The 12,698-nt window shown below is 34.9% G+C and overlaps 2 protein-coding genes across 2 annotated transcripts in view; one reads left to right on the top strand and one right to left on the bottom strand.

The window, feature by feature from the left end:
- The window catches only part of LOC103181064 (leucine-rich repeat transmembrane neuronal protein 3), a 61,739-nt gene extending 59,661 nt beyond the window's left edge, over window positions 1-2,078 (top strand). The window contains exon 3 of the mRNA XM_007897274.2: window positions 1,639-2,078. Coding sequence (XP_007895465.1) covers window positions 1,639-1,845 — 207 coding nt within the window. The 3' untranslated portion in view covers window positions 1,846-2,078. The remainder of the gene's footprint in view (window positions 1-1,638) is intronic.
- The window catches only part of LOC103181072 (catenin alpha-3), a 245,557-nt gene that overhangs the window by 194,499 nt on the left and 38,360 nt on the right, over window positions 1-12,698 (bottom strand). The window lies entirely within an intron of this gene.

The raw sequence follows: 12,698 nt of genomic DNA, 5'->3' as shown, positions 1-12,698 counted from the left end.
ACCTTGGGATCTTTAACATGCACCTGAACAGGCAGACAAGACCTCAAGTTTAACTTCTTCAAGTTTAACAGTTTAACTTCAAGCTTAACAGGCAGACAAGACCTCAGTGTAACTTCTCATCTGAAGGATAGCAATGCAGCTCACTTCTAGCACAGCAATGAAGTGTCAGCCTTGGGTATGAGTTCAGATTCCAGATGTGTGGCTTGAACCCACAAACTTCTAACCCAGAGGAAAGAAGGCTACCACTGAACCAGGCTGATACGCTACAAGAACGTTAAAGTATTATAAAACAAAGGCAGCAAAATGGGATTGTGCATTTCCATAGACTTAATGGTGGACAAGGCACAAAAGACTGAATGGCTTAGGGCTGTTCATGTATCACTTGGTTAAATTATTAATTACAAGCTTTTAGGTTTTCAGCACTCTAGCAGTTGTGTGTTTTAAGTCTTCTATCATTCAGAGAACATTTTAGAGCTCAATCCTTAACATTTTAGAATGTTATAGTGCTCCTGTTGAACATTTCTGTGGGCTGATGTAAAATAACCACTTCACATGAACAAAAGAGCAGATAGGAAGGCCTCTGAGCAGAGAGATCCGGCAGGTTGGTAGGAGGTTAGGAGGTCACAGAGATAGTGGAGAGCAAGGCCATGGAGAGCTATGAAGGTGAGGACCAGGATCTTGAACTGTATCCTCTGTGTGTGATGGGAAGCCAGTGGAGTTGGGTGAGGACTCAAATGGTGTGAGAAAGTTCTACTGTTATTGGGAATGTGATAGAGAAAATGTTGGCTATGTATAAAGCAAAATATATGTATTTGGAACATCTGCCTCAATTACATAAGAGAAGAAAGTTTTAAAAAATATATGACGTGAAGGCAACAGAGACATGAAAGAAACAAAAATAGGAAACTGGCCAGTAATTCACTTTATTTATTACTTTATTACTGCCAGAATAAGTATCATTCTGAGGATTTATTTTATCTGCAAATGCTATTTCTGTCAGAAGAAACAAACTACTAGAAATAAATAGTGGTTTCATGCCACTATCCAATAAAATATCTAACTGGATATTAGTTTATGTCAACAGTACTAATAATATATGCAACAAATTTCTTGTTTTAGGTGCTTTGTTACTATCCATTAGTATTTAATAATCTAGTATATTAATCAGCAGGTTGAATATTTACCTTCATTGATTTCATCAAGCGGAAAAAAAGATTTATTTTATTTATTTTACATTGCAATGTTGTATGTGTATTAATTGGCCTGCATGGCAGCAGAAACTTTAGAAAAAGCTACTTTGTTAAAAGACCACCGTACAGTGCAACAATGTTTAACCAAAATGGAGGGACAATGTTTTAGTTTAAGATGACACTTCAAGATGAAAAGATACAACAGAAATAATAAAACAACAGTGATTTTCTCCAGAAAAAATATAGAGAAAGTGAGTGTGGCTGTCATGCTCCAACACAATGGAAAATATCGCCTTAATTTTACTTTGACAATTTATGCCAATCCATTAACATTTTTATTGTAAAGTAGTTTTTTTAATTAAAATTCTTATTGTCAATAACTGGCTTTTTTTCCCAGAAGACTGCAGAACTAATATTTTAGCTGCTTATTTTTTCTCTCCATTTTTAGATTCCCATTGCCATGAATGTTTCATCTTTTCTCACTTATGACCACCAACCAACAACAATAAGTTACTGTGGTGCACATCAAGAGCCTCTTGATTACAAGCAATATGAAATGCAAGCTCAAGAAGAAATTAAGGATAGCCACAGAGATGTTGATATGGAGTTGAGCACAATATCAACTGTAACACGCTCTGGAAGCCATGTTCAGTAAACCGATAAAATGACCCAACACAGGAGAGTGGTCTTCAAGTCACTGTACAATGAACAAGTAAATGAGGCCAAATCCATGACAGTTGAAAAACATTAAAGTAGCCTCATGCTCCGACACATAAATCACTGTATTAACATGGAGGAACTATAATCAAGTGTCACACAAAGGGAAATAGACTGGACTGTTGTTTTTTTGAGTTTCTACTGACTTTAACCCTGCAGTATTTTTGAAGAAAGCAAAGAAGTTATACAGATTTTATTCCAAGCCCTAGTCTTTAAAACCTCACCTGTATATACACAAGCTATTTACCATGTTGTAAAAATACAGTATTTTCATAAAGAATATGCCTTGAAAATTAAGAAACTGAAATAGCTATTGTCAGTTGTCACATTGTCATTTTTTCTAGTTTTAAGGTCTTTGGTGTTTAGAAAGCCAGAATGCTAGTTGAAAATGTATTATTGTGTGTTATTTCAAATATGTTGCTAAATAAGAAACTTTTTAAGTTTTGTAAAAAAAAACTTTAATATTGTTTTAATTTTTAACCAACTAGTTTCCTCAATAATTTCATATTGACTTAAAATGCACGGTGTTGGTCACAGTCACTGCAAAGTAGTATTTGTCTTTAAATAAGTGTCAAAATACATTGAACAAAAGATTATTTAATAATTGTTTATTTGTATTTAATAACCTTAAAAGAAAACAATGTAATTGGGTTATTAAGATTTCTAAGCAAATTTAATACAAACGTTTTAACAACAGATAATTAGAATGAATAAAAATACAATTTTCTGCTGTTAACTGGATACATTTTAGGAACAATATGTAACTTCTACATTTTCTATTATTTAAGGTACAGTATCAATCTTGTTTCTGGATAGTCTTGCATTACGAAAACAGTATGCTTGTTCATATATCTATTTATAACACTGTGTGGGGAAAATGTATTTGCAAACAATTGCATGACAAAGCAATATTAGAGCAATTTTGAGCTTTTTGGATGCACATGCTCTAAAAATACATACTTTTTTTTACAATTGGAAACAGAATGCATCATTGCCAGCCATGTTTCAATACATAAATATACTCTCCATTTAATATTAATGCGCTCCTACTGCTTCTAGTACTTTCATGCAGACAAGCTATAAGTCTGAGGCTGACACCGTGGAGCGAAACCTTCCTCTATTGAAAACTACATCCAATGATGTTGTATTATTGTTTCTCTTCACACCATAAGCACCAGCATGAATACAATTCTTGATGTTTATTACTTATGTATGAGATCCTGCCATTCTTACACAAATACACTGCAAAACATCTTGGCTACAAATAATACCTGTAATGGTTAATTATCAGATAACTCAAGCCAATGATAAAATTGTCTGGATGAAAGAAAATTTACAATCAATTGAAACATTATAAAATAATCTTGTTACATTAACCGTGCAGATAAAATGTAGTATTCAAATCGAAAATTTTCCACTCATGCTGTGAGCAAGTTACTGCAAATGGATCTGTACAAGAATAGAAAAACATATCTTTTTGTGCTGAAAAATGGCATTTTCCACTACCAGGTGAGATACGAGAACTAGATATAGTGTAATATTGCGGACAAAGATCACACATTTCTGAATCAACACAAAAAAAATTACATTGTGTGAAACATGAAAAAAATGGCTCTATGAACTTGTTGCTGGTAAAGTGGTGGGAACACTGAGTAGTCATCATTTATATGTAAGGTTTCACGGGTGAAAGGCTCAGTTGGTGACCAAATTAATCTTTTACATTTTCCATTTTCTTTTTTTTTAAGAAGTAAAATTTACATCTTTCAAGGTACTCAATCACTACCGCAAAACAGCATGCCAAATGCATTCAAGAATGAATAACTGATACCAACAGACCATTCATCTGAACACAAAGATGTGCATGGTGAAAAAAATCTTCTTTGTATTAGGTGGCTTGTGAGCTTTTTCATCGTAAAGTGACCTATCAAACATTTATCAAACACTAACCAAAACAAGTGACAAAACTGTCCACAACTGTAACAAGCTGAGCAAAGGTAGATTACTACCAGTATATTCATAAAAAGCTTTTCATTGATACAGTGAATAACTTCTATGAAATTATTTCTATTTCTTTACGTTTATGAACTGTACGCATTTTATTTTATTTTCACCTTATCACTCACTTGTCCTTTTGCAGTCATATGAAATCCCTCAGAGGACAAATGTTGAATTTAGTTCACAGAAGCATTGTGGGTGAAAACATACTTGATTGCAACATGAAGCTGCGTGAGATAATGGGGTACAGTGTGTACTGCTATTGGTAATGAAAATGTTGACACATTAGTGCGCATAAAAAGATTATGGTAGGCCTGGCAATGTATAGGTTAACAATATATTAAAAATATACTGCCATAAAAGATATTAATCAGTAAATGACATAAACATCCATGTTAGGCAATTAATTGATTGTTAATAGATACATTTTGCTGGGTTTCGCTTCAGTGCAGCAGTGCCATAGCCAGGAAGGGAAATTTGGGTGGGCACCAACATATGGTGGATGGGCAATGATCACTGGTCTGCTGTCATATACATGTATCATACTTCCTTCTCATCGTTCTCTGTGTTGGCTCATTATCTGCCACTCTGGCTCTCTTCCCTTCACTCTCTGCATCTCAATGAAGCAACATGAAAGCAACAGGAAGACAGCCAGAATGGGAGATATGAGGCAGCGATGGGTGGCCCTGGTGTTAACTGGGTGGGCCGTGGCTACACCCCTGCAATGCAGCATAATGTGCATTTTTATTTGTTGAGGATCAGCCAGGTACGTGTGTCTCACTACATCTTCAAAGTGACAATGTTGTACAATTATATCTACTTTTCAAGGCAACTACGCTGTTAAAAGGAGAGGAGGCAGTGATATTTTTTCGAGGTCCACAGTGCAATAAAGAGCACCCACAATTTCAATCCACACCTCACGCCAATCTTTTCAAGCATTTTTCAACACAAAGTAATTCCAATCCCTTCAAGTCCATTTATTTGCATCTCTTGATAAAATCAGTCCTGCTCATTGATGCCCAGGACTCTGACTCATTTTCTGTGATGCGAATGTTTGAGCAGAACATTACATGTGTTGAGTGGTCACCGGGAGACCAGGCATTTTGCTTAACTCCTTGGTTGCTGATCCTAATGTAGCAATCTCTCATTAATGCATCTGGGCAAGCATACCTTTGGTTGAGAAAAGTAGCAGCTGCCTAGCTATGTCAGTATCCGTTAAGACTATAAGCCTCTTCTCGTTATACCTTTCATTGCACTTTGGCATGAATCTATCTCTTCTGTGCAAAATCCATAAGCCACAGCTGTATTCTCAAATAAATCCCTTTTGAATGTTCATTCTGCTTATTAAGCACCAGTTAGCAGCTTGTTTTCTTGTTGTTCCAATAAGCTGGAACTCATGCAAAAATGTGAAATCTTTCTTCTCACAGAAATTCCTTTTTTATTTTACAAAGATTTTCACATGCTGCTAAAATCTTTTCCAACATTCCCACAACAATTTTCTCAGGTTTCATATGGAAAAAGAGACAACAACAACAACAACAACAAGGTTACATTTGTATACAAATAGACATGGGGGAAAATAGCCTTATAGGGTTGAATGAGAGAAATCAGAAAATAAATTGACTACTGTAGAGTTTGCTTGAGCAGCAGAACTTTCCCACTAGAAAATTTATATGAATAGTGTGGAATCCATGATGGGTTAAACTGTACATGGTCTGTAGAATGAAAAGGCTTGATGAGTTTTTCCTTTTAGAATTGAATTCTGGCTGCCATACAAAATTAAAACACACATTCCAGCTTCAATTCTAAAAGCAATAGGCAAGCATTTTAATTATATACCATATTGCAATGAATTGCAATTATAAAATAAATATTTCACTTTTGTTGCACTGAATAGCACAAGATTTTCCTAAATGTTTCCACTGAATTCTGCAAGACGTTGGTCAAGACAGCCTATTTATTCTCTACGAAAACACTTTCAAAATACTAACTGTGTCATCTCTAAGGAGCTATAAAAGACTGTCAACAATCTTGTGCACATTATTGAAGCTCCTATGCATTTGAAGGTCCACTTGTAGCCTCATTTTGTTTTTTTAAAGCATACAATTATATATTTATCACATAAGAAACTCTCGGACTAAATGCTGCTAAATACCTACGATATTTGCTCAACAGAATCCAATTTTTGATTTACTTGTTTGTGAAATAAATCTTGTAGGCCACAAATCCCTATTGAAACAGAGACTCCAGTAGTCTTAAACTACTTGCTATGCCATGTCCAAGTGCTCTGTGGCTTGATTTACCATTTGCTATTCTTCTGCCAAGGAGAACTATCTTACTATGTCCAACATTTTCCCAATATAGCAAAGCTCTTTGTACTAAAGAACCAGATGGCTGGAATCACTCTACATGTTATAATGTCAGCTCTATATGTTACAACATTGACAATGTTTGCTTCTAACATGATTATCCCATTATATCTGTGCCTCGTCACAGTCACTACACATAACTCAGACAGGAATTTCAGCCTTCCAGCCATCCAAAATCAGCTCTTCAATAATATTAAAAATGATCCTGCAAACACTTGGGTAGTCCATATGGACTATTTATAAGCACCATCTGTGTTTAAACTGCAGGCATGGGTGTGCATTGGTTTCCAAGTAAAATCGTCGCATCCAGGCAGCCTTGGTATCTGATCTCCCAAGTAAATTGCTTTGCAATTACATCTCACATCTGATTTATGTAAATTCCTTAAGAGGTTTGGTAAAAATTTCCTGCAAATATCCATGGAAAGTGCAGCATAAATTAGCAATTAGAGACTTCATTCCATATTCCTTTCAGTTTCAAATGAATCCCTACATTTTCCAAATAAGCTGTGATCTCTTGAGCAATGTTTATCATTTTAGTGATCCTTTTAATGCAATTATATTCCATGGAATATATAATTCCATGCCAATGCAATCATCTTCCCAAGTATTGACTGAAGTTAAAACGAGAATTGTTAGTACAGTGTAATAGCACTTCAATTGTGCTGTAATAAAACACTTGAAGGTTAAAGATTAGTGAACACAATGGGTTATTCTCGCCCGACTCCACTGGCTTCCCATCACACAGAGGATACAGTTCAAGATCCTGGTCCTCACCCTCAGAGTCCTCCATGATCTTGCCCCCCTACCTCTGCAATCTACTGACCCCCTACCAACTTGCCCGCTCCCTCCGCTCAGCGGCTCCAGCCTGCTTCATCACCCCCACCTCGCTCACTCCACCATTGGCGGGCAGGCCTCATCCACTTTTCCCCCACCCTCTGGAACTCCATCCCACAGTCCCTCCATCTTGTTTCCTTTCTTGCCTCCTTCAAGACCCAAGGAAAATACTTTTGGTACAACAGATAATGAGCTTGGATAAATGTAAACTGATTTTTTTAAAACTGCATTTTATAATTAAATTTTTCATTCAAACCATAGCAAAACATAAATGTTACAAAGCAGTAAAACTTTTTGAATAAAAAATCCACAATCATTTGGGGATTTGCAATCTTTTTACCACATTATAATGGAATTTCAACAACAATAAAATTACACTTATAGAGCGCCTTTCAAGTCGGGAAGACGTCCCAAATCGCTGGACAGTCAGGGGTCAGGAGTCATAATTTCCTATTACGCATTAGCATTGGATGGATTCAATTTACTAAAAATTTCAGTAAGTGTACACAAGCTAATTGAAAAAAAAATTCACTTAAGACAGAACACAGCAGCAATTATCTTATCCTGAAATCAAATTTAAACAAAATTCAATGCAATTTATTTCATCCCTCAAATTACGGCAATATGTCCAGCACTACTAAAACAGGCCAGTCAATCCAATCTGTTTTGAGTCTATGATGCAGGAGCTGGCAGTCTTCTTTGAGCTGTCAAATTGCTAAATGGCATTGAGAGCACATTGGAGCAGCAGTCCTTATTGTATGATGAATATTCATCAGCATTTATAATATAAAGTATTTTTATTTAATCTTAAATAATTTGGAGAGAATGGTTTAGAAAGAAAGAGTGTCAATCTCATTTTTGGTTCAGAATTGCTCCTTTGAAAATGAGAATTTACTTTTCTTAAGAGGGTTTCGAACAACTCGCATTTTCTCTGGCCCTAGAAGTAATAATTGAACTTATAAATGTATTGCTGCAGATTACAGTATCTACTTCTTTTGATGGAGCATGATTTTGCTTTAGGAAAATTATTTTTAATAAATAGAAAGCATGTTTGAAGATCTATGAAAATAGAATAGTATTTAAGGGAAAGTGCCCTTCATGCTGTATGTTTTCTGTATGTTTTGTGATAAAAGTAAAATTTTATTTAATTTCATTCGGTTAAATCCTGAAAAACTTCCAAAATTCAGTTGTGTAATATTGTAATTCTCAGTTTTGTACCATTTATATTTCAGCAACAAGAAAAAAAAGTCAAGAGGTTTCAGGTATAATAAATATGGGTGATCTCAAAAAACACAGATTTAGATCATTATTATTATTCAATTTTATATTATTTCATTATTTTCTCTTATGAAGATATCAAATTGCTCAAATGTCTGTCATTGTATAATGATGTTGCAGCACAACAGTACTGTAACATTATTGCATCATTTATTTTGCTTTACTTTGGAGCATAAAATTAATCGCTTGTCTGCATTAATTAATTTAGTGGTCGGAAACCTTGGAATGTTTCCTACCTTTCAAATTTATTAGTTCAGACAAGACATGAATCCTCTTACACTCAAGTATAATGATACTGCAATACTTTTATGTTCCACTCATTTTGAATACTCACCTAAGGTTCTTAAATGATTTATCTGCAATAATTTAATTGAAAAGTGAGTTAAACATTTTATCTTTTAACAACATCACTAGTTACAGACATGGATCACTTTAGTACAATAAAACAAGCAAATTGAAATAAAGACAATAACTCACCTTTCCATGTACGCACTGATGTTTCAGTTGAAATAAGCTTCAAATGACCTCAATGAGCAAATTGGATAATTTGTTCTGGGGGCAGTAACATTGAGGATCTTGAACCATGTGTTCTAACTTGGCGGTTCCTTTTTTGGAGAATGGAGATGGATGTAATAGAGCCAAAGGGTGGTGTTATTTTGCACCCTTATTGATGCTTAACTGATTTGATTTATTTAATGGATATCTGATCTCTGTTGCAGGCAAATCAGGGCAATTCCTAAACCCTGAAGAGTATTGTGAACAAACAATGAGGATGGAGTTTACCCCCTCATTAAATTCATCAAAAGGTTATGCAGCCTGGGAAAAGAGAAATGCTTCAAGCTAAAATATTTCAGTGATTATAATCTCTTTATAAACTCAGCACAGCTCTCATAATGAATGCCATAGACTGTGTGAAGACACCAAATACCTGAATTATGGTCATGTGCTACATGAAAGGCATGCCGATTATGCACAGTTTGAAGATACGGATTTGACAATTAATATTTTTCACGAATATATCTCAAACAGTTAAAACTAATGTTGAACCTCACAGGTTAGCATGCGTATTATTAGCCCTTCACCCAAAGAAATGTTCTGACTTGTGGTAATAAAGAAGCCTGACTAGAAATAAGCCATATGTGGTTCTATGTAAACTGCATAATATGCACAGTCACTTGATGGAATACAAAACCAATCCACGAGATTTCCTCCCCTGCTCTCACCCTACATGATGAACTTTAATTTGATAGTTAGTGAATTTCTTTTCTGAAGTTTCCATTTTCTCTTTGATTTTTAAACAAAAGAATCATGGGCGGTTTGCAAGCTAATACTGTAATTACAAGTGAAATGAAAAATAACAAGCAGTTCAAGATTTCAAGCATGTCGTTTGGAATGAAGTCTACAAAAAAAATGTTTTTGCATGCGAGCACGTAAACCACGCAGATTTCTAGCAAGTACAACCTTATTTATTCACAGAACTAATTAGATCTATTGCAGCTACCATCTTGAAGAGTAATATTTAGCTACAGCAACCTTACTAAATGAAAATCAATCAGTAAATAGTGAAGTGTGAACACTATCATTCTCACACAAATAACTTAAAATCCTTGGGATTTTCCATTTTAATTCCACCTTATTGAAAATTAAGTTCCTAACTCAGAAATAAATCATTTGCACTTTTAAAATGTTGAATACACAACAGAACAGGCAACAGTTTCAGCATTACCTGTTCATGTAATCAATAAAGAAAAATCATCATGTACTTGACAAACTTGCTGGTTTCAGCACATCAGCAATCTACAAACTGAAGCCATTTAGAAATCCAGATAAACACAAATATTCACCGAGCAAGAACATCAAGGATTTCCACTAAATCTGCCATTTGAGCAAATCTAGAGAACGAATATTTGAGTATTTGGTGGTGGTATTAAACCGAAAATTGGCAATTAAATCTAGAAACATGCAACAACGAAATTACATTTGTATAGCGCTTTTCACATCGGGAGGACGGCCCAAGGTGCTGGATAATCAGTGTTTTGGACCTGAGCTGGGGGTCTATTGATATCTATATACTTGTGATTATATTAGCTAAGAAACTAGAATTACACTAGTAAATGCCTAATAACTCAACCCTGCCTTGAATTATCAATACCGCTCAAGTCATCATGCTATCAATTTCCTGGTACCATTTATATATTTTTTTACATATGCCTAACTTATCACTGTGCCCTTTTCCTTTGGAGTGATGAGTCATCAGGAGTTTACTGTACATTTTTGGACAGCAAAAACAAGTCGATTGACCAGATTTCTAGCTGGACGTGAGTTAGATCACCTTGATCTTTCTGCCCATACATTTACACTTGAATAAAGATATTTTTTCCCAGGTCTCATTTTACTGAATTTTATTGGGTCGCAATATTTTGCATCATGACATCTGAAATTCTCAAGGAAAACAAAATTTCGATAATTTATATTTTAATGGCCTGATCTTTCAAATGTGTTTGGAGCAAAACCAAATTCAATTTTGAGGTGGATGATTTATTAACTTATTGAGATGACAAATTGGTGTCTATGAATTGGTAACTTATGGAGATGACAAATTTGTGTCTGTCAAATAGACAACCCAATCCATAAATACAGCTCTTCACCCACTTCCAATGACCTGTAAAGATTAAATACAATCAGTTGGATATTGAGTCAATCAATTAATTATATCCTCAGTTCACAAAATGTTTTATGACACTTCAGCTTTTAATTTACTGATTGCTTACTCTGTCATAATTTCAATATAAATTATATGCATTTAGTCAGCACTCAAGCCAGTTTTCTGAAGAAAGCAGAAGGCGCGCTTGGAAATAAAAAATAAATCAACGTCTCTAACCGATGAACAAGCTGGGAATGCAGATAGCACAACTACAGTAAGTACTAGCTAACGGACAGGTATTAGGTTAAATCAAGGTGAAGCAAACATCTGTAAGGTATTGAATCTTTAAAATAAATGCTGATCCTCTACAATAATCCTCAAATACATTTTACACATACCATACATATTGAAATATCATTAGAACACATTTTCAAGCAAAAGTCATGATTTGTTCCCCCATATATTGCTATTTCTTCATCATTAATATAAGATTATATAGAAAGTGTCATTTGGGATTCACAATGTGGTATCAAGTACAGACAGGTTCTGGTCATTGAAGAGTTGAAGTTCATGGCCACATTAGACAATCCACATTTTCAATACTTGCACAGGACAATTGTTTATCCATTAATTAAATATCTTCATATCCTCAGATACAATACAAACACAACAACCATTGTTTCAGATTGAGTTACACCAATTACACTCACTCCAAGGAGGATGGTTCAGACAGTTTGTCAATAATTGCAGTTAAAATAAGCACAGCCAGTAATACAGCTCAATGTAAAATGTTGGTGCATTTTTCCAGTACTAAGTCTGCATTTAAAGAACTTAACAACATTGATTTGGCTAATTGCATCATTTAAAGAACTGGAGGTAAGAACATAAGGATGGATGTAATTTATTAGAAAAGAGTTAAAGAAATTTACGGATATTTCTGTATGTGTTTGTTTGGGGATAACATAAATCGTTCAGTTTACAGATTATAATCTGACTAGTATGAAACAAGACATGAAGCTCTGGTCAATTTCCCCAACCAATTTCAACTGAGTCCCATGTGATACAAAGAGCATGGCTTCCAAGCTTCCAATCATTCTGGGGAGGAGGGATATCCTGTTTAGAGGCATGTGGACAATCCTCACTGCAATGAGGTAAAACATTGCACAGAGGAGGTGGCACAGCTGAAGGAGTTACCTAGCGACTTTCTGACAAACATTTGACAAACTTGGGTGAAGGTTAAAATAAGTGTCTGTCCCTACCTGAAAATAAGTGTCATCTTTGCGGAAGTCAATTTACAGTGTATGAATGTACAGTCAATTCACTTTACAGTGTGTTCTGTGAAGCGCTTTGGGACGTCCTCCTGACGTGAAAAGCGCTATATCAAATGCAAGGATTATTATTATTATTATTATTATTATTATTATAAGTCGTTTCCCCACACTCCGAATGGTTTATCCATAATGTAATGAATAACAACTTGGAAAATATTAGTGTGCAACAGTAAGTTTTTAAAATCACTGCCGCATGAATGCTAATATGGAAACCTTTGTTTTCCTAAAGGCAATTCTGAATCATGGTAAATGTTATTGTTGTGTTTTCATTGTTGTGGACAAATATCTTCTCTAATAAGGTGTTGAGATCCAGCAACTGAGGAGGACTTGGTGCTCACAG

Source organism: Callorhinchus milii, unplaced genomic scaffold (assembly GCF_018977255.1).
Source record: "Callorhinchus milii isolate IMCB2004 unplaced genomic scaffold, IMCB_Cmil_1.0 Scaffold7, whole genome shotgun sequence".
Classification (NCBI taxonomy): domain Eukaryota; kingdom Metazoa; phylum Chordata; class Chondrichthyes; order Chimaeriformes; family Callorhinchidae; genus Callorhinchus; species Callorhinchus milii.
The sequence above is the reverse complement of the archived record's forward strand: the minus strand, read 5'-3'. Positions and strand labels throughout refer to the sequence as shown.